Below are 22,624 nucleotides of genomic sequence, written 5' to 3'. Positions count from 1 at the left end.
CTTGAATCATAATTTGAAAATTCATTCAGCTCGTCAATTTCGCGCCGTGAGCTTGGAACAGCCTACAATAATTGCGTTCACTAAGTGTAACGCAGTCCTAACCCAGTCTGTATCGAGAATCTATCGGACGAATTTGTTCGCCGATTCCCCCCCACCCCCACGCCCCCTCCTCCACACAAGGGGCAAGTTACGGTGGCCGATCTCTTGTGTGAGATGTTAACAGTTTGTACATAGTTTTTCCCCAGCTGACCGGCGCGTTTTCGGACGGATCACCTCTTCGGAGGTGGGACATGGTAAGCTGGGGTATACTCCCCTCACCAAGCACACGTCAACGCACACGCAATGTTGTACCAAGCCTACTTGTCTCCCTCGTATCCTCTCCACGTAAAACGCACACACTAACAACGTTAAAAGTTTGGGCGTCCTCCACTAGGGAGTGACACGTCCCGCCTGTAAATTTTAAGAAGAAATAATTTTTATTAGTTCCTATCCTAGTCTTACCTAGTTATTCCGTGTTCTCATGTTCCAGTACACGAGAAAGTCAGCCCAGTGCTAGTATGTTCGGAATAAAATCATGTCTCATGATTTCAGCAATGAGAATCTCGTTGAGTCTTGCTTTCGTAAAACTACTGCGGAAAATAATACCGTACGCCGCGAAGGGTGCAAGTTCATTTTTACTGTACAGTCGACTCTCAAATACTTTAGGGTGTTTTGTGCAAAGTGCCTGCAGCTGTTTGTGCGTTACAACCTTGCCTTCCGACTTGTCTTCTTTAACTTCTTGGATTGTGATTTTGGACTTCTTAGCATCATCTTTCTTTGCTTTTTCTGCCACTCGTTTTCTATGTGCCTCCGTGCGTTGTATTTGATTGTCGCGTCTAAAATCGCGCAGAAATTGGCCTGCACCCATCTTAAAATATCTTTCCACTACGTCATCAAAGATATCCTTTCTGAGGTCTGCAGTCAACGCCTGTGTTGTGTCTTCGTCGCACGATACACTAAGGCAACCGTTCCATGTTTAGAGCAGTCTGCTGTCAGCTTGTGCGATGTTCATCGCAGATGATACCAAGTTTGACTTACAAAGTTTGAGTCGCTCGCTGTTCATGAGTTGAATTCTTTTTTCTTCCAAAGCCAAGAAAAACTTGTGGGCAGAATCAGTGATATGTATAAGTCCTCCTTTACTGTATTGCCTCCGGTCGGTAATTGTTAAATTAAGTTTCTGGAAACGCAGAAGAACTGTGTATCGATGATGATGGTGATGACAGACTATCAACTGCTTTCTTTTTCACATAGCACTCCTTCACTCTTCCTTGCAAGGATTCTTTACTGGAAAACAAATTTTCTTTGATGTACCTTCGGAAATTATCACGCGTTTTCGCCAGCGCCCAACCTCCACAGTATCTAATTTTCCCTTGCATTTCGACGGGCAAACTATTTACATCAACAAAAACTGGCGCCTGGGCAGGAATGTGATCTGATGTTGCCTTGGAGGCTTCGTGAATGATCGCAGCATTGATGGCGAAGGCGATGTCCGTCAAACATGACCAATGTTCCTTCTTTTTTTGGCTTTGAGGAATTCCAAAAATAGTAAGAAATTCTTTCTCCAGTTCAGAACTCAAAATTAAAAGATGCACGTCGGAAAAGTGCGCTCTAAAGTACTTTCTTTTTAGAGTCTCGTTTCTGTGTGGCTCTAAAGCTTTCCTAATGCAGTTATGCAGTCGATTCCAGAGAATTTTGACAAAGCACTCTCCAGCATCAATGCAGTCGGGCGTTAGCATTGCATCAAATATAGTGTTTTTGCGATATGCAAGCGAATGCGGTTGCTTTGCAAGGAAGCCAGTGTTTTTAAGAGCAGATATAAACGAAAGGAAGTAGAAAGTTTCTGGTGGCTTACTTAGCTCTTCTTCGAAACTTAAATTTTCAAGTACCTCACGAAGGTCTACTTCTTCCTCGGTGCCACGTTCCTCTATCTCTTGATTAAAAAATCCATTCACAATTTGATCCAACTCCCGGATATCCTCCTCTGAAAATACGTCATCACAAAGGTCATCAACGTCATCCAACAGGGTTTCCTCATTGTTGGAATACATCAAATTTATTGTTTCCTCCCGGCAACAGGCGAGATTGTTTACCTCAAGGTGTGTGCCATTGTCTAAAGCTAAAAGGCGGGTCGAAAAGTCTTTAACGCACTGCGGAAGTGCAATTATCTTGCTCTTACGGAAGCCCACGACTTGAATCGCTTCTCGGCACCTTACCCTGGATAGGGCCACATAAAGATGTCCCCGAGCGAAAATACCCGAGACATTTACCTTGACAGCATCAAGGGTCATGCCCTGAGCTTTGTGCACTGTGAAGGCCCACGCCAACTTCAGCGGCACTTGGTACCTTTCGGCCTTCACCTTCGTAAAGTCATCCTTGTCATATAGCTTCCACACAACTTTCTCGACCTTTTGCGTTAGACCTACTTCCGGAAAATTGACAATAGGTAGGCCGTCCTCAGCCGCAAACTTAATTATCTCTCCAATTTCGCCATTTGTTAACGATTCGTTTATGTTACAAATTAACATTACACGGGCACCCACTTTAAGCGGCAGAGTGTGTGTAGCCTGAACTTGCTTATCTAGCAGACATTTACTTCCAGTATCTTGCGAAACGAACACACGAACTTGATTCTCAATCTTGTTGAGGTACTGGGTGTTGACGAAGTCAACGTCCTCATTATGAGAATAAACTTCAGGAATATGCCCAGTTACACCTAACTTCTCTTTGTCAATGGGTCGGCTTAATTCTTTGATAAACGCTTCAGTTGCAGCGCAACATTCTCCTTCTGCTATTTCATTCAGCATATCGAGATACTTAATGTCTGTTTGCCTCATGACTCTGTCAAGATAGAGAAGATGGGGAAAGCATTTCTCCCAGATGAGACTTTCGAAACAGTATCGACCAGGATCGATACTGCTGGAGACAGGTGGTAACTGCTTGAAGTCCTCATTCGCAACTATTTGTACACCCCCGAAAGCCTGCTTTGATTTTCTAACTCCTTGAGCAGTGAAATGAATTATCTCAAAGGTTCGCAAGCTTAGCATTGAAACTTCGTCTATTATGAGAATTTCCGTATCGCGCCACCTCTTGACTACTCTCTCACTTCTTAGGACTTTTTCCAAGATCACCTGAGTAATGATAAAAGTTAAAATAACCATTAAAACGTTTATGAACCCTCTGTGCAAACGAATCACCATCCAAAAGGGTTATTTGAGACGTCAACAACACTCCGACAATTAGATAAAGTGTGGATAAAGTGATCTGGCCTGGCACACGCTACTGGTGATCACAACCGTAGTACATTTAGCTAAATTTGGCTGCAAACTGCTCTAGAAAAATTATTCAAAATCTGATCGGATAAAATCTGGTCATAAGTTTAGAATATCCTGTGGAAGGATTTTTATTACTTTGCAGCCGGTGTAATTGAGAGCAAGTGCTGAGACCTGTCGAAACAAGGGCTGTAGTGTATTCTGACTTTTTCTCAGGCTAGGACTGCATGGCTGGAAGGCAATGGTAAATGTTTCGAAGTTGAGCGATGTACTGTATTGTCAAGCAGAGCGCGGAACTTATAATTACATGTTTTTGCCTTTTGTGGACCGAAATAACCACAGCGTTCGCAATAAAAATATTTTTTTGTATAATCAGTTCAACAACTTGCGTTTTAGTTCTTTTTGAATGATCTTTTTAGGACTCTAAACATTTTGGGAATTCTTTGTTTTTTCATTAACTGATCAATCTCGATTCACATTCGCATTTGCGATGTCGCGTCTTCTACTATTCATGGTGTCACTCTAGGGAAACAAAAGCTATTTTCGGCAGCGAGAGCCGATGACAACACTGTAACGCAGGAATTGTCACGTAAACGAATTTCCGTGGAACCAGCATCTAGGAGCTCTCTCTACTTCTGAACATGGTGAACTAAAAGTATTTTGAAAAAAGCAGTGCCTTTTCCGGTGAAGATCTACTGAGACGCTGTGGTTTGCCTCGAACATTAAATGTGACCAAGGCATGATGTCGCGAACTCGTGGCTTTTCCTCCAGTGCGCTTTGTATTCCATGCCCAGTGTTAACAAAGAGAGTTGTGAGATCCACAGGTAGCTTAGCACTTCTCAATCGGCATATCGTGGTTTTTAATGGCAAAGTTGTTTTGATTTACAAAAATTAAAATTAAAACAATTTGGACTCCCGGTCATAAATATTAGTTGACCTTGTATGTTCTACGGCCGCGGTAACCTCGACCTCAGGTCACGGCCTAGTATTCAGCGTAAAAAGAGGGTTGTGTTTAAGATCTACATGTACATGTTTATAGCACTCGTGAATCACCTAACAGATTTAAATCGACATATCGTAATTTGGACTGGTTACGTTTTATGGCTTCACAAGCATTTAAATAGAAATCGGACTAAGAGTAGAGTGGAATAAAGAGCCATTTCATGTCAGATGATTTGGCGCGCGGTACAGTGAAAAAAAAATGATTCGCATTTACTCCAGTAAAAGAAAATTGCACGGAAAAGTCGGCCCAATCTAGTTAATCCAAGGAAAAATGGAATAAAACGGGTTTTGTGTGAAAGAGCGAACGATTTATCGCTTGTAATGAATGTATTTGTGAATGTTTAATCTTTTTTCAAGGCCCCGTGGAACCACCGGCCACTTTTAAACGATCAACATTTTCATCCGTCATCCTCGGCAGTTGAAGTCACTAAAGCAAGAAGCTGAATGAAAATGTTTGAGTTAAAAATTCTACACTAAATGTGTATTGCAAAAAAGAAGCTTTGATGGTTTAGCGGGTTTCATCCATCATGACGTGCACATTGTATGAAAATGTTTGATCATTGGGAAAGCCGACAGACCGGCTTAAGATTCCTCCTTAACTTCAACTGTTTCAATGATCTGTTTTCAGAGCCCATATTCAGCCGGATAATTTGTGACCAATTTAACTTTAGATATTGTGCTTCAATGACATAACGAAATTAAGGAATAATTTTGCAGCAAATGCAAAAGTGACCCCAACTATAACAGCCGCACACAAACAATTAAAAGCGACGCGCTGTTTTTCAGCATAAACACACAGTAGGATTTCATTCTATCCTTTTGATCAGGACAATTTACCAGGCTCTTTTCACCAATTATACTTCATAAAAAATTGTTGAAATTCTACAATAATACGAATTTCGTGCATTGCATTGTTACGTTCGTGTACCAGCAGCGTGCACCCATATATTCAAACATATCAGTTATTTCTCTGAAACCAACAAAAAAAACAAAAAACAAAAAAAAGCAGCCAGATAAACATGAAACACACAACATACCTCTTTAGGTTCGTGGCAGTCACCAATTCCCGCAAATGAATGGATTGTTTTGGCTTTGTTTTTTAAAACCTTCGCTGCACGTCCAGTCGTGCTTGTTAAGCAAACCGTTTTCTCTGTACGCTCACAAATTTGCTTCATGAGGAAGGACTTCCCACTACCGGCGGCCCCAGCAATAAAAGTATTGTGGCCAGCCAAAACGACATCCAGCACTTTCTTTTGACAGTCAGTCAAACCGCTAGAGGCAAACGAACAGCAACATAATTTTTAAGCTGATCTGAATCGCAGTACCGAAAAGGTCGCCAATTAACGTGAATCTCGCCGTCTCAAATCACAAAATTACCTTAAAGTTGATTGACATTGGCAAAATCTTCTCCTACTATTAATACTTACCTCATGTTGTCAGGTGGAAGAAATTTCCTAACATAACAGTCATGAAATTCCTGAATTCTTCCAAATAAATGAGAACTCTTTCGAACTCTTCCCGCCAGTGTGGCGTCATAAATCGGGAATATCTGGCCTTGGCCTTGTGGCAGCATTCTATTTCCGGAATAAAATCATCCAACTTCCGGAATTAAAACTGACCAGTCAGAACAAGCGACACTATCACTTCCGTTTCGATTCTGTCAACCAACGTTTCGCATTTCTCACTTCCGTGGCCCCCAACTGGCAGAAACATAGTGCGAAAGCGAGTTGTTTAAAACAACGCCAAAATATCGCAGACCTTCTAGATGTTTGGGCTAAATGAACGTAGATATATTTAGTTTAATGCTTCTTCTTCCCACAGAGTAATTTTCGTTAAATTACGAAGTAAATTTCTCCTCGAACTAATGCAAATTTAGAACGCTATCATTTCAGTTTCATCCCTTGTCATTTTCTTAGAGCTCCGAGCAGGCTCCGAGCGATTTTCCGTAATTTCCGTTCCAGACCTCGCACTAGCACACCGCGCGCGTATTAAAAATTCAAAATGGCCGCCACAAAACACAAAACACGCGCGATAAAGGTAGGTTCATCTTTTATTCATATTCTAAACGGATGTGAGGGCTCCCTGTGGCGGGCTGATAGATATCGGGCGCACGTCCGGGTTCTTTTAAATGCTAAAGGAAAACGCGGTTTTTCATTAAATTAGGTTATTACTTCTATGAGACCATATCCCCAGGCTTTCTTTAATCTTGCATAATCCACAATTTCTTCATTGAAGTTTGTCCAACAGTTCCTTTTCTTATCAATGATATGTTGCGAAACGGCTAGTGAAATCGCATAACACTTAAACCTTTTTATTTCTATGTGACTGTGTCCCCAGCTTTCTTCAGTTTGGCGTAATATAAAATTTCTCTGCGGTCAATGATATGTTGCGACACGACTAGCGAAATTACAAAACACTGTATTTCTGCGGGTAGCCAATGCCAGTAACTCTATTAAAAAGTGCGACCAGATTTCAGTCAAACAAATGGCTACGAAGCGACTTTGCAACACGTTAAACTATCAGTACTTACGGTTTCGTATAGGTCCATATGGTGATTCATCTCATCGTCGGTCAGCTCAGCCATGATCAGCGCTCGTGGTAAGTAAAAGGATTTTTTAGGCCGCTCCTTTTACACGCGAGCCTGAAAAGTGATTGCTGCGCTCAGTTTTGAGAAGTGCCGTAGTTGTCAGCTGCTTGCGCGCGCGCCCAAAGTTCAGGGGTAGCCGGGGCTCGCGCGGACGGTCAAAGGTCAGGGGTAGCCGTAGTCGTCAGCTGCTTGCGCGCGTCAAGGTCAAAGGTCAGGGGTTGCCGTAGTCGTCAGCTGCTGGCGCGCGGCCAAAGGTCAGGGTTGTGTGCGCGCGCTAGGGTTAAGTTGATTTCTGCGCGCGCCTGGGTCGGGTTGACTTCTGGGCGCGCCTGGGTCGGGTTGATGTCTGCGCGCGCTAGGTTAAGTTGATTTCTGCGCGCGCCTGGGTCGGGTTGATTTCTGCGCGCGTAAACCCAAAGTCTACTTAGGTGGCACACGTCCGGGGCTGTGAGTGGGGTTAGCATAAAGCGAAAGCGTTCGTGCCAGACTTTATTCGTGTCTTCCACAGTGGTATGATGTGTGAGTTATGAAAAAAATAACCAGACCTTTTTTATTCTGAACAACAAGTTTAATGATTGCTTTCAAATAAAAAAAACTTTTACAACTTCCAACGTTTCTTGGCTTGCATGATTCTCTTAACAATGCGTTCTGTCATGGTTTTACGTCCGGGCAAATTATCGATGCCTTTGATCATCTTGGCGTCGGCTTTCCATTTGTCCTGTAAGTTCTTGGCCCTGGAATAGTCAATGTCGTGTTGTTTGGCCAGACGGTCCAGACGATTGATCCCAGGGTCTTCTCGCGCTAAACGTTTCTTCAATTTGGTCCCAGGTCCCATGTACTGATAACCGGGCCAATGAAACTCGATCCCAGTCTTGCTCAACCATTTCTGGATGTCGATCCCGTAGCCTCGTTGACGTCGGGTACTTCTTCTTCTCCCAAGTGGGGGGTGCTTTTTTTTTCTTTTTATTCACTGTCATAGCCTAGTTCCCGTCTCCAAGACTCTTCAAAATCTTCCCACCCTTCTTGTAACTTTTCTGCCTCTGTCGACTTGGCCTTTTTGTACTTTTTTGCCTTGCCTTTGGGACTGTAACCACCGTCGTCGTCGTAGTCAATACCGAGTGGACTCAGTATCTTTTTGGTTCCTGCAGATAATGGTGGTTTTTTCTCACTCTCCTTTGTACTTGTGGATGGTTTCTCCTTTTTACTGGTGGATGGTTTGAGTGGAATGGGAGGTTTGGGCGTTTTCAGCGGCTTTTTAAGACCTGACGTGGAGGGTTTGGGAGTTTTCAGCTCCTTTTTAAGACCTGTAGTGGAAAGTGGTTCTTGTTTGATGACAACGGGGGCTACCGGTGGTTTGTTGAGTCCCTCGATGATCTGTTTCAACAGATTTTCGACGGGTGCGTCGGCCATGCCTTCGGGTTGTGTCGTGCCTTGGTACGAGATAGGACCGCGTGTGCCTGTCCGTATACGTTTCACCAGTTTAGTTTCTTCACTGGCAATGGGTTTGGTCATCTTGACGGCCATGCTGTCGGGGATACGACTGTCTTTCAAGATGAGATGTTATTCGGCGGCCAAACGTCCCACTTTGTTCAACAAGGCACTCTGGGTAATCTGACCCTTGTAATAATCTTGTAATCGTTTGAATTCTTGGACGGGTACCATCATGACTTCGTCCATCCCTGACTCAAGGTCGTATCGGGGAAATCGGACACTTGTCTCAAGGCCGTCTCGTAACAGTCTTGCCAGTATCGTATGGCTTCCTCTTTCTTTTCCAGCTTCAGTTGAAGACTTTGGACGGTTTGCTTGCCTTGACCGCACTCCGTGCACAGCTCTATGCACCCACCGGGCGGAGTGGTATCTCGCTTCGTTTGACAGGTTTCACAAAAGTGACCGTATTTTAAAGCCATATGCTCTTGATACAGAGCGTGGTACCTACGATTCCAGTACTCGGACGAATCTTTCCATTTGGCTTCGCGTCGATTGGCGTCTTGTAACAACTGGACGAGTTTGGGGATGGTGTTGGACTCTTCTTCTTTTGGGCGGGGTGGGAAATTGGGTACCACGTCGATACCCTCGAACAGGTAACCGTCTTTGTCGCGTCCTTTTACCGTACACGACATGCTCGAAAACAACAGTGTAATCCGCTCCAGAATCCGCTTCCGTTCTGCTGCAGGAGATGTTGCCTTCGACGCTTGAGGGAGTTTCTGCGTTTACTCAATTCTAGCAATACGTTTTTATGTCTTTTCAGTTTCCCATAAGTCACTGCGTCGATGGGGATCCTCCTTTTCAGCAAATTGAGAACCATCTCGCTGACAGCATTGATCTGATCTTTGTTGGCGTGTTGCAACAATTCTTGACGTTTACATCGATTGGCTTCTTTCAGAACGCTCTCCAAGAAATGACGTTGTCGTCGTAACCGCTTCATCGTTGATGTCTACGTCCGGGTGGCTTGTCACGCTCTTTTATTCACAAGCTTTCGAGACCCTTCAAAGCTGCCTTGGCTAAAACGCCTATCAAGGAACCAAGACCTTCTCCCTTTTGGAACTTTCTTCTCTTTTTGGTGATTTTACGTATTTTTATACGTGATGACGCTTGCCGTTTCTTTCCCCTTGACGTCTTCGGCATGTCGGTTCTAATGACGACTCGCACACACTTCCACCTTAATGATGCATGAAGGTGATCGCGTGTCCTTTTGTAGAGGAACGTGATGAAACTGTTTTTCGTAGTCTCGAACGTATCGGTCGTAAGTAGGAGATGTGAAATCCGTCACCACGTCGTCTAACGTTTGCATCTTGGTCAAAAACCCATCCAATTCGTCCATTCCACCCAGAGCATAGTTCCTGAGTTCGGTCAGCGTCTTTTCGTAAGTCGTGTAAGCAAACTTGGTCATGTCCATCTTGAACGAATACTTCTTGAAATCGTTCCATCCTTTCAGTAAGGTGGCGAGAGCTGTCAATCCTACCACTGTGTACCCATCTTCACACACGGATCCCACGATGATACTCGCGGCCACGACCAGTAAGGCTAGTCCGTTGAGAATGGCGTTACACAATTTGTAATGATTAAACATCTGTCTTCGACACCACCAATACTTGTGATAGAAAGCATACAATCCATCCAAACGTTTCAGGGAGTCCAATTCCAGCACGGTCGTTAAAGGTTCATCCAATAAACAGACCGACGTACTCATGACTATCTTCTAACTTTCTTTCGGCACGTTCGATCTTTTTAGCTTGTTGCTCGTAGTCCCAGATCTCGTCCTTGAAAGCGGTCTCGATGGACTGGGTCAGGATGTCCTGGACTTGTCTGTAACTCTCACACCCGTCCACGATGCGTTTCATGCCTTCGTGACCCATGCTAGTCTCATCCCAGTAAGCAGAAAGTAGAAAGTAGGGCTCTATAATCACCGCCTGATGCCATCTCTTGCTACTTTCTTCTTGGCCAGCACTTCTTGGGTATGAATCAAATTCTCGAAATCCTCGTCGTTATAGGCTTTTACGATGGACCGCACTTGACGATAACTCGAACAGAGACAGATTTGTTTCACCGTCTCGTAATCCTCTTGAAAGGAATACGTGCGACGTAGCATGGCTATGTAACGGAGAATAAACCTAGGGAACCACTCGGCCTCACTCCTCAACATGGTGGTAGCGCAAACTGATGGCATCGTACGAATCCTTCGTCTTTCAACACACGGCTGAGGACCCGTTGATCGTCCAGACTGGCTGGATGAAGATCCAATGGCATGTAACCGTAAGGACGATCAAAGACCTTTCGAAACGTGTCCAACACCTCTTGCCATCGCGTGGGAAACGATTGCAGTAATAGATTTCGTATCCCCAATTGATCCCGAGGGTTCTTGAAGGCCACGATGTAATGGGCGTTGCGGGAAATGGTCTTGGCGAATTTTCCGTTGGGGAATAGATCCTGACACAAGTAAATCACCGTGATGTTCCGATGATGAGAATGTTTGATGAAGAGATCCAAGACGCGCTTGTCGTTACCGCCCTCGTCCATCAGGTCGTCCAGGACCAGGACACCCCCTCGTGGGAACCATCGGGGTAGCTGTTCGCTGTCCGGGATGCCTTCGTGAAACTTGACCCCTCCCTTCTTGAGCTCGTCGAAGCCATCTTGCCACGATCCGTAACAGTAATGAATACTCTTCGGGGGTTCTTGGAAAGAGTCGCCGTTCTCCAAGAAAAGTTTGGTGGTAAACACCGTCTTGCGCAGCCCGAGGGACCCGCTATCAACAGACTCGACGGGGCGTCATTCCATGTTTCAGACTAACTCGCAAAATGATGTCGGAAGTACTTATCGGTAAGCGTCTGTTTGCATTCTGGCTCGCAGTCGCAGGTAGAAAATGTCGTGTCGAAGTAAAGTCGGATAGGCTATATCCCTTTCAAGTATGAATCGGACTCGCCGATAACTGTCGCAATCCGCAATGCGTTCCAGGACCCTACGATGGGGATGATTCGAGGACAAGTCGAGATACTTGTCTCGACACAGTTTTAGGAATCGAGGGAACCGTCGGACTTCACCACGCAACATTTTCGACCGAACACTTTTATTCAAACCAGCTTACTTTAACAAATGACGCACTCCTCTAGAGAAACCTCGCGTGTCCTGGTGACACGGGGTTTTACAGATCTTGCGCCAGATCAACTCGTCCACGACCAAACGTGTTAACATCTGTCCTACTTTATGATCGTTCTCTACAAAGTCGTTTCTCTTAAAACGATTCAAAAACGCGTCCATGTCACGACCTTCGGCTCGGTCGATCAGGAACATCAAGGAGTAGTCGCCGCAACTTTGACTGAAGAGTGACTGTAAACTCTGGCCGTTGAAAATCTGGTACTTGAAATGACGGTCCAACCATTCTCGGAGCGGTTCGGCGGTTCCGTACACCTCCAAAGGGAGACCGTAACTGTCCAGGATCTCACACTAGTCCTTGTCGGTCCACAAAGCGATCCAATGCATGCCCGGTTTATCGTGAGCGTCCGTGTTCACGATGCATGCGGTCGGTCCTTCTTGACGCAGTGTGCTGGGAAGCCGATCGCAGGGTACCGTTCCGTAAAAGACGCAACAGAGTGTCGGATGCGCTCGGGCCAAATGATCCAATTGTAGATTATTCAGGGCCACTTTCTCCATTGTGTTCACTGGTACACGTCGTAGACGACGACTCGGTTCTCGTTGATCTCCAGCAAGTTCTCGAATTCGCCGTACAACAAGATGGTCAGGTTTGCTCCTGGGTTGTCTCCAAAATCGATCACCAGACGCAGCTCACCTTCCTGCTTGGGGTTCAACACTGGACTGTCCAAACATCCATTGGCCGTGTTATCAAATACAAACAAGTTGTATCTCTTGCCGTGCCCCCAGTCCTCTTTTCTGACCATGTTTCCTTTTCCCGGACACAAAGCTCCTGAGGCTTGGAGGAATCTGTAGTAGCCTCTCTGATCTTTACTGTCCCCATCGTATTGGAGCTCCAATGTCTCGTAGGGGTACTCTTCACCTCTCACCAATTGTTTGATGGAAGAGATATTGAATCTTCCAAAAGTGAACGGATTGACCGTCACACTCCCATTGAAGGCTGTTTGTTTCATCAACACCACCACCAACCGATTAGGCAGCTTGTTGTGGAAAGGATTGCTGCACTCAAAGTGGCGATTGTCATTGGCGTGAGAATAGGTGCGAATTTCACCTCTCACCGTGGGGTAAGTGACCACTTTTCCACCTTGCATGTCGGACATGATTTCTCGGTACACCGAGGGAGTCACTCTCACTTGGGACAGGAACAGTCTCACTTTCACGTCGGCTTCAGTCAGTCTGAGAGTATCGGCACCGGCTCATTGGATGGTCCACATCTGTGGGGCATTGAAGTACATGTCCATCTGGATCTGCACGCCAGGTACCAGTAACTTGCTAAGATGAAACACTTCCAGGTAAGGTTTGAACCTTAAAGTCACACTCTTTCCACCTAGAAACTGGACTCGACCCAGGACCATATTCTTGAGATCTTGAGACAGAGCTTTGCAATCGTCGTGAGTCGTATCCATCATATTGGCTGTCATTACATCTGCTTCTCCACGACTGGGTACACCGAGACAATTGTACCAACCGTTGGGTGTCAGAATCGTTTCACCGTCGTCTCGGTCGTGGTTCAACAGCGTCTCGATGTAGGCTTTGTAGTGGTAAGTATCGGTCTGGGGGCTGATGAGAGTGCCATTCAATCTCACATTGATCTGCTTGAAAAGGCTGTGTGCCAGATTGTTGGCGAGTCCTACGAGATCCGCCGCGGCCAGATTGTTGCCGTCACCTTTCTTAACAGTCCATTCCACTTCGAAGAAACTTTCGTTCAAGTCGATAAAGTCTTCTTGCGGATCCACTTGGAAGGTCACTGGGTTGATTCCCGCATTGAACGGATTGATTCTCACAAAACGTCGAGAGGACATGCTGAGATCTGTGGGAGGGACATTGAACATGTCTAGGCGGGGGTTTCGTACCCCCGCCGACCGGGCATGAGCCACCAGGTCCGTCATCGTCTACGACATCGTTTCCTTCTCAGTGCAGACGGTACCCAACGATAGTCAGGAAGTTGTGATCGGGTGGGGAATATAGTACCACCTTTATACGTGCGTCTTCCCGTGTAAGGGACACGTCTCACGCGTCTCGAGTAAATGGGAATCATGGTCCAAACAGGTCTTTTCGAGATTTTTTACCGCCCAACACTCGTTTGATCTCTTGCGTCGCTTTACGTTTGACGGCTCATGTGGCTCCTCGCTTGACCCCGGCCAGTCCACCTTTCCAATTGGGCTTTCCTCCTTTGCCACCCGCATTTAAACCTTTCAGACCCTCCACGACCGTCTCTTTCAGAACGTCCTTGAGAATGGTAGGACCTCGGGCCTTCATGTCTTTCCAAGCCTGACCGAATAATCCTCCACCCTTGTGGTATCCATCGGGATGAAACCGTATCAAAGTTCCTCCGATCATGCTTTCTTGAAGTGTAACGTGAGTATTGTGTTCCCCGATCCTAGTCGCGCCAATTCTCCAGTGGTCTCAGCCACATTCACTTCTATAATGTCCACGACTTGTTTGCGTACCGGAATATATTGGATGTGCACCGGTTCGAAGTACTGACTACCTTCTCCTTTACTCGAAAACTTCACTTCACGCAATAAATCTGTCATTCGATTCCCCACCACAGTACTTCCTCCAGCATCCGAGTAGATGAACAGGGAACGAGACAGGCCACCTACCACGTCTTCGAAGGCTCTCTTGATGTTCACGAACCTCCAGCTGCAGACACCGCTCAAGTGAATGCGATTCTCTGACGAATTTTTCTTGGTGGTCTCTCGCCAGAATCTAGCCGAGGTTGGAATGGTTCCAGCATGGCTCTTAGGGTCCACTTCATCCGTGTCAAACGGTTCCGGTATCTTGCTATACCTCCTCATGACCCTCTCTTTGATGACACCGTCCTTGATAATGGCCTTGATCTTACCGCGGGATCCACTCATAATTCCTATGCTACCATTTTCCATGAAGAATCTTTTCACTTCCATCGCGTCTTGGTTGTCATATTCCATCAGCATGTTGGGTCTTAGTATGGGCGTTCCATCCCTTTTGGCCGACATCTAACCAAAATCCACACCAACATGCTTTTCAAACGAGGTCTCAAAAGGAGTCACTTTGTTCCTTATGACATTCAGATCCAGCAAGGAATCGTCCAAGATCAAATCCTCGCCTTCCCATCGAAAAATGGGATCCAAACGCTTGTCACCCAAGGTCAACGTGTTCCAGTTGCACGGTAGAGTCTCTCTCTTTTTCTGTTCAAACTTGAAAATGAGAGCTTTAAAAAAATCGATCCCGTTTCGTATTTTGCCGTATTGGTAGATTTCGTGGAAATACACCTCCATAGTGGTAGCCGGGACAAGACCAGCATCTCCTTTTTTTCTGTCTTGCAATTGAAACCATTTCACTCTCAAAAGAGATTCGGTGACTTTCTTGTATCGAGACAAGTCGATGTTGACGTCAGGGAGGGAAATGGCACTCAATCCCACTTGCCAGCCAGACCCATCCAAATGTATGGGTTTGGGTAAACGGATCTTGAAATTATTACTGCGATTACTCGGAAACTCGTGCAGGTTGCTGTGACTGGGTAAAGACAAGTAAAATTCTTCATTCATGTTTAAAGTGTAAGGTGATCGTGGTCACCAATTTTCCATCGTTCTCGGCCACTTGCGTCTCGAGAATGTCCATGAGGTTACTGCGTACGAACTTATAATGAACGTGGACGGGTTCGAAACTCATGATGGTAGGATTGTGAGGTATTTCTCTCAACAGATTCGTCATGTGATTCCCTGTGATCGTACTGCGCCCGACATTCGAATACACGTACATAGGACTGCGATGAGGTGCATTCGATGCAACGATATCACCGTAGGCTTTCTGGTAGGCTTCGTCCAGATAGATGAAACGCCAGTTGCAATAGCAGCCTAGTTGTAAGCCTTCGTCCGAGAATTTCCAGAAGGGACTCCATCCACCCGCGTCATCCCCCGCTGTCCAATCCACGTGCACAACTGAGGGGACTGCATCATTGGAAAACACTTTCATGAGATTTCCATTCATATCGTAGGCATTAGTCGCCGTATCAAACACTATCCATCCCATATCCAGAGCCAACTTTTTACTGAAAATCCCTTTCGGACGTTCAATAGATCCTGAGGATCCAGGAACAACAGTGAGTTCAGTCTCGCTATTGTCGAGGATCAGGTCGTCCCCTTCCCATCTGAAGACGTGGTATAGTTTCTTTCCATTTTTAGACCGCAAGCTCTGTCCATTCGAAGTCTCAAACAATGTCAATTTACTTTCCAATCGATGAACGAGGTACTGCATGAACGATTTACCGCTTGTGATCTTGAATCCATCCTCGATCAGGTCATCGCCTTTGATGATCAATTGCATTCGAAAAGGAGTCAGATCACTGGAACCGGAGCTGTCTTTGGTGTGTCCATTCATGGTCCATCTGAACGTACAGACAACCTCATGCGGTTTGAAGGTTGGTGTTGCAGTGGGATGACGCAGCGGGGGTATCGGGTACGAAATGCTAGCCAACCCCACTTTCCACTCCTTGTCGTCGAACGTGAGGGGATAAGGTAGACGATTCTTGAAACTGTTGGCTTGGTTGTCGGGGAATTCGGCGGTGCTGGCATTGCTCATCAACTTCACGTAAAACTCTTTCATTTTGTCTTTTTCAACACGTCCTTTTTCTCCAACCAACTGTCGTACTTGACTGGCCACCCTTTTCAACGTACCAAGACTTTATCCCCTTTCCGTTTGACGATCTTGTCGATACGGAACAGATCGTCGTCTTCCACGGTCACTTTCTGCAAATCTTGCGCGTAAAACGTTCCCTCGACCGCCGTACCATCCCATTCTTCCACCTTGTAGGTGGGAACCTTGCCCGAACGCACCCCTCGCACCACAAACACCTCTTCGGTCTACCCGGGTAGATACCCTTTCTTGAACTGCCTGAACTTCTTGTTCAGTCTCACGCGATCCCCGACTTTGAGTTGAGGTTTCTTGAATTTGCCCTTTTTACCATAAAGAGTCTCCCACACGTCTTCGCTATTGGCCGAGGTCACTTGATCGGGAGCCATCTTGATACTACGATGATACGATCGGTTGTACCCTTTGACCAGATCTTGCAACACGGGAACAAAGTTCAACGTATTCTGCACGGTAAAGTACCGGTACTAACGTTCTTTCAAGGTCCGATTGAACCGTTCCACCACACTGGCTTTCGTATCCCCACTGGTCGAAAAATGATGAATACCCTTCTGTTTCATCAAAGCCTGAAACGTCTTGTTGTAGAATTCCTTCCCGTCGTCCGTCTGAAGATTGATGGGTTTTCTTCCGCCTTTCAAGATCTTGGCCATCGCCTCCGTCACCGCTTTTCCCGTCTTGTTTTTCACGGGCTGGACCCAGGCGTGCTTGGAAAACACGTCCACCACCGTCAGGAGATAACGATACCCTCGATTGTACTTGAGATATTGACCACTTCGATCAAATCGGCCGTCCATTGCTCGTCGATTCCGAACACCATCACGGGTGCCGTGGAAAACCGACGACGCCTGGGTTTGTGCAACGTGTACCCCAAATCGCGTTGCAAGACCTCGCGAGCTCGTCGGACGGAAATCTTATTGGCCTTAGCAAATCGCGTCAGACCACCCAGACTACCGGGTTTCAAAGGATCCCGATACCGCGCCAATAACGTCCCGGTCGAAAGCTTTTTTTTTTTCCTTCTTCTTAGAATTCTTCTTCTTCATAATCGCCAAAGTTTGTAAACGCACTCTCTCCACAACGCACAACGTTGCTCCCGGACGTCGAGATACTTCTTAAATGAATAGGGTTGCTGTTTCAACCACAAGATATAAACGACAAAACGCATCACGTTGTCCTCGACATTCGTGTAGTCCAACACCTCCAGGGGTGAATCGCTGAAATAATCGGAAATGGGACTACCATCGCCGTAACTCGCATAAACTCTCTCGCACTTGGAACACAGCGTGTACCAACTCCACCGATCTGCCATGTTCGCACACACTCTCGACAACCACCAACTCAATGCATAAGACATGATTAATGACTCAAGCCAATTTTATTTCAACTTCTTATATAGGTACAAACATCGTGTCTGATTGGCGAAAGACCTACTGAGTATACACTTCGTCCGTTATTTCCATGTTCTTAACATCTTTCAAATACTCTTCATCATATTCGTCCTCGAAGGACTCCCAGGAAAAATGTTTACAATTTCTCCAACAACATTCCACTTTACCGGGTCTCCATTTCAGGGCTTCCTCTTCGTCTCCCTTCACATAAAACGCCTGACGCATCTCTTCTTTACAAGTCCCACACAGTTCGTTCTCATCCGCGTTAAGGGCATGAAAGAAAAACCTTCCACATATCGCGTTGACGCATGACATCATTCATCAACCGTTCCAGCTTCAGGCAGATCTCCCTGTAATCACTCTTGTTGAAAGTCAGCAAAGACTTCACTCTGGGACTCTCGTCTGCCTCCATCACCTGTCGTGCCAGGGCCCTGCCGAACCGCAAGGGTTCACATAGATCACGGACGGCTTCACGCATCATGTACGTGATGTTTTGGGTGGTAATCAAACAGGTACGATCCGCATCCATGACGGGTTCCCGACTACGAACAAATCGGAAATCGTTCAGCCATGGTCTATACAGCACACGACACCACTCACCACAAAACAGATACACTCGTTCTTCTTCTTCATCAACTCCAGAATCGTACCACCCCAGTCCGGGCGACGCCTCATCAACGTATCGAAATGCCATGTACCCTCAGGTATTCTCCCTAACGGTTCAAAGAGATTGTCAAAAATGTACACTGTCACGTATGACAAAGTCTCGAGAGCGTTCAAGGGTTTCACCTTCTCTTCCACAATCTGCATGACTAGTTCCCGAATCTGGTTAGAGTTGCTGTAGTAAGTCATTTTGACCAAAACACTATGTAATCGTTAAACTTCTTTCCTTCTCGATCCAAGCGCCTCGTGATCTCCAACTCCAGCAAATGAGGATAGTGACTTCGTGTACCCCAGTCAATCAAGTGCCTCTGAAGCCTATAGTACAAAGGAGAGACGATACGAAACTCCAAGTCAAATATCTTATGAGACAAGGGTCTTTCACCTTCTTCTTCGCCTCTTTCCAAACGCTCAGAACATAGGTTCAATTCTTTTCTCAGATCTTCAATAATCTCTTTCACGTCTGTCTCATTCAAAACTCTGGGTTGACGAGTCATCACTGCACAAGTGACGAATGCAGCCTACGCGCGCGCCTTTTATAGCCGAGCCGCAATCTCCACTTTTACTGGTCACGCGTTATTCACGACCAATCAGGGGCCAGAGTATGACGTGTCTCTGATTGGTCCTCGAAAGACGCAATATAATCGATCCACGCAATTTCAAATCACACACATTATTCAATAGAGACACTCGTAGGTGTCATGACTTCCCTCGGTGAACCCAAAGAGGTACCCCATATCGACCCGAATGATCCGTCCGGTAAATTCGGACCAGACGGTCACATCGACTACGGAGCTTATTCCCCCGCCAAGTATCCCGACAAGAAAAAAAAAGCCGCTCGCAAGAAACTGAAACTGGATATACCCAAGAGAGAAGAAGGTAAACTACAATATACGTCAGACCGATGGCTCTTCAAAACACGCTCTCGTGTACGTTTCAAAAAACGCGTACTCCTCAAAGAGATCACGCCCGACTCCGTGCGTTGGACCACAGTACCTCTCAAAGGCTTCTCCGAACCATGGAGTGCCTTCTCAAAGAAACGACAACAAGTCAAAAGTGAAATGAAACGTAACCATTACTGGCGAAGACAAAGACCGACTCCCAGAAATGCGCGAAAAACCACGCACGTCCTGGAAAGACTGCTACGAGAAAACAATCGATTGGGATACTAACTTATTTTTCATTTTTCGCTCATAGACTCACATCCACCCGCATTCAAGGTGGCCTCATGTCATTAATAGGACTCGACAAGTGCAGGAAAGACAACCTCGTAGAAGTGTCACCAGAAGTGGACGACAAAGGGGAATTCACCGAAGTGCAAGTGTTGGAGGAGTTTAACCCCGATCAGTTCTTGGACCAACTGAAAAAACAATACCACACCTGCTCGCGTTGTTGGGCGCCCATGCAATTCGGGAGTGTGCAAACCCCCGACAGACGTATCTGGGAGTATTACCGGTGCCCCTCTTCCAGATTCTTCACCAAGTGTTATGTGATCTGCGGAGCCAGTGAAGTGAGCGCCTACTTGCAACGCGTTGCCGAACAGACCCACCCCTGCTACAAGAAAATAGACCCAGCCCGTTTCCGTTGTCTGTGTAACAAGTCCCTGGTATTGGCCACCTCCCACTCCGTCAATAACCCAGGCCGACTCTATCTCAAGTGCCCCAACCGCACCTGCAAGTTTTTTCAATGGATCGACGAACCACCCCGAGGAATCGCCGAAGCCCAGCTGATCAACGGACAATGATCCCACCTTTCTCAAATGTAAAACCATTTGTTACTTTATAATTAAAAACATTTATTCATATTAAATTGTGTCAATTGAGACCTTTTACGCGCTACCCACTCCTCAAAAAAAATTGACGCGCGCGCAGCTGACGACTACGGCTACCCCTGAACTTTGACCGCGCGCGCAGCCGACGACTACGGCACCTCTCAAAACTTTTAATCACCACTATCGCTGATGACCCTTATTTGGTCATCACCTGAGCTGTGACGTCATCAATTTTTTCAAACCACGCCCACTTTTTAATTCGTCAGCAAATGCTGCAATCTGATTGGTCGAGAGACTGCCACGTCATTTTTTGCTGCACGCTGATTGGCTACCGCCCCGAAGAGCGTGCTACACTACTATTGCTAAATATATTTGAACTACTGGTGAAATAAATTTGGCTAAACTATCGTCAATGCAGATTTTCCTTAGGACTTGGCAAGAACAGTGGCTAGTCAATAATCCCGCCCAATTCCCCGCAAAATAGAAGTTTTCATTTTCCCGCACAATATGTCTCCTCCTGCGCCCAACTAGAAAGCCAACTAACTTGGAGGTAAGATATTTAATTCAAGTCACCGAAAGTGTTATCTTTACAAATTTGGAGAGCACATATTTCGCGCGGCGCAAGAAACAAGTCGCATGTTTTTAATGAGCTACCAGTCCAAAAACGTTTTCGTATTTAGCTCGTTTTATTGCAATATGATTTGTTTTACTGCAATGCTCTAGATAATAACAACAGTAGCCACATGCAGTCATTGACTGCCTATTTTTTGTCAGTGTTTTCGTAGTTTGAACTCATACCGCGATCGGCTCAGTTGTCATCTTACGAGAAGGTTTTGAGCTTGACCTTTGCTTACCTGGCTGGCATGGCTTTCAAGCAATATAATTCGTGGACCGACCCTTTCCGAACACGATCGACATCTTTGTATGCGAGATGAACGTATAAGGCGCGATTCTCACCAAAACTTTCTTCGCAAAACGCCGCATTCTGTCACGATGAGCGAGCAATTTCGCGATTCTCGTCCCCAGTTTCCATGGTCTACCTCCCTTTTGGCGACCAAAACGCTTGCATTTTATGACTCGGGCTTCTTACGGAGGCCCGAGTGAAAAAAGAGAGCCGAAATTTAAACCCAGGCCTCATTGCCCGGGTAACAAGTAAAGCCAAAACCAATTGTGACTAGCTCGCAGTCGTTTTCCCGCACTTCACGACAGCTACATGTATTTCATTCAAGTTTTGATTGGTTCATTGGATTGGCTGTGTACGTTTGATTGGTTTGAGTGATACCGAAGAATTCCGAAAGTAACGACCCACCCGAAAACAGTGGCCCTTTGAAAAAGGCACTAGAAGAGAAACTCTGATCTCAAGCGCAATAAAGATGAATCAGCCTGATTGCAGGACTGAACAAGTTAAAGAGTTATTTGTTTGTGGTTTTATATAGAACTTAACTAAATCTACCTTGAAGCTATGATTTAGAAGCCGTACTTGTTTGGCAGCAGAGTCAAATGATACAGGGTCATGCCATTAGTAACACTGCGATATAATGCAACCATTATACTTCCGCCCTACATTACCTTTTCGTGCTACAGTTTGCTTTGTTTATGTGGGTGCAGTTAGTAACATATATAAACGGAACTTTTAACTGATCTCATGGTACGCGTCCGCTTTGTCTAAATTAAATCATACAAACGTTTTTTAAACCATTTGAAAGTAACGGCTCCTTTTGCCCGCTAAAATCGTCTCAGTAAATGTCGTAGTAGGAACGGATGCAAAGTTGAGAGCTGTGACATGCGTCATCATACCCTTGTACATGAAGTCGAATTATAATTTATTGAACGGGCAAAAGTGAAACGTGAATTAGAACGAATGCCAGAAGTTGAGAGATCCATTACCTGTCTCCCTAGAAGGCGAAGACTCGTCACCACGCTAGGCTGTGGAGCCTTTCGAGGGGTATCGCCAATCAGCGTACACAGGTTGTGAGACTGGTCGTCGTGCTTTGGTTGAAGTGCTTCCCATAGTTGTCTTTGGAGAAACAGGAAAACAACAAGTGATGGCGTTACGTGACTCAGGTTGTAACACAACACATAGATGAAAGCTCAGCGCTCTCACTTGGGCTTCAAGGTAAAGAGGTTGATCTCGAAATTCAAGGAGTAAATGTGCAGAAGGTGTTTACTTCCCAGCACATCAAGAAATGCCATGTCGCACGAGTCGGAAAAGAGGAAGTCAAGTATTCCTTGCGAGATGTGAAGACAATTCCTAGCCCGAATGGTAGGAATCAGAAGTTGAACTGGGCGACAATCAAGCAAGAGTATTAACACCTGAGGCACTTGGACTTACGTGACACCGACATGGGTCCAGTGCAACTCATAATTGGAACTAACAACTCTGACTTGATTCTACCAAAACAAATTGCAAAACTTTCAGGTCAACCGGAAGTTGACAGAGTACCTTTAACAAATTGACGTCAGTTTTTTATGCGTCTGTCCTCTTATTGATGATAAATTGCGTCATAACATTGTCAAAGTGGCTCTCAAACCACGAGCCGCAGGCGAATGGTTCCGCAGTAAACTTTGGCAATGTTATGGCGCAATTTATCATCAATAAGAGGACAGACGCATAAAAAACTAATGTCAA

General features: G+C 45.7%; 2 protein-coding genes and 2 pseudogenes across 2 annotated transcripts; 1 reads left to right on the top strand and 3 right to left on the bottom strand.

Annotated features, from left to right (window-relative positions):
• Positions 1-541: 541 nt before the first annotated feature.
• Positions 542-2,344, bottom strand: LOC149113460 (uncharacterized; annotated as a pseudogene).
• A 108-nt stretch (positions 2,345-2,452) lies between these two features.
• On the bottom strand, positions 2,453-5,883 carry LOC149113459 (uncharacterized). The gene is made up of 4 exons (XM_089288521.1): positions 5,738-5,883; positions 5,348-5,582; positions 2,580-3,167; positions 2,453-2,458 (listed from the first exon to the last, which is right to left on the bottom strand). Exons 1-4 carry the CDS (start codon positions 5,881-5,883, stop codon positions 2,453-2,455), a joined length of 975 nt encoding a protein of 324 aa, XP_089144647.1.
• A 5,777-nt stretch (positions 5,884-11,660) lies between these two features.
• Positions 11,661-13,922, bottom strand: LOC149113458 (uncharacterized protein F54H12.2-like). The gene is made up of 3 exons (XM_089288520.1): positions 12,778-13,922; positions 12,407-12,720; positions 11,661-12,316 (listed from the first exon to the last, which is right to left on the bottom strand). Exons 1-3 carry the CDS (start codon positions 13,431-13,433, stop codon positions 12,051-12,053), a joined length of 1,236 nt encoding a protein of 411 aa, XP_089144646.1. The 5' UTR covers positions 13,434-13,922; the 3' UTR covers positions 11,661-12,050.
• A 7,805-nt stretch (positions 13,923-21,727) lies between these two features.
• On the top strand, positions 21,728-22,358 carry LOC149113457 (uncharacterized; annotated as a pseudogene).
• The last annotated feature ends 266 nt before the right edge of the window (positions 22,359-22,624 follow it).

This window comes from Orbicella faveolata, unplaced genomic scaffold (genome assembly GCF_042242905.1).
Source record: "Orbicella faveolata isolate gen_17 unplaced genomic scaffold, um_ofav_v1 contig_15, whole genome shotgun sequence".
Classification (NCBI taxonomy): domain Eukaryota; kingdom Metazoa; phylum Cnidaria; class Anthozoa; order Scleractinia; family Merulinidae; genus Orbicella; species Orbicella faveolata.
The sequence above is the reverse complement of the archived record's forward strand: the minus strand, read 5'-3'. Positions and strand labels throughout refer to the sequence as shown.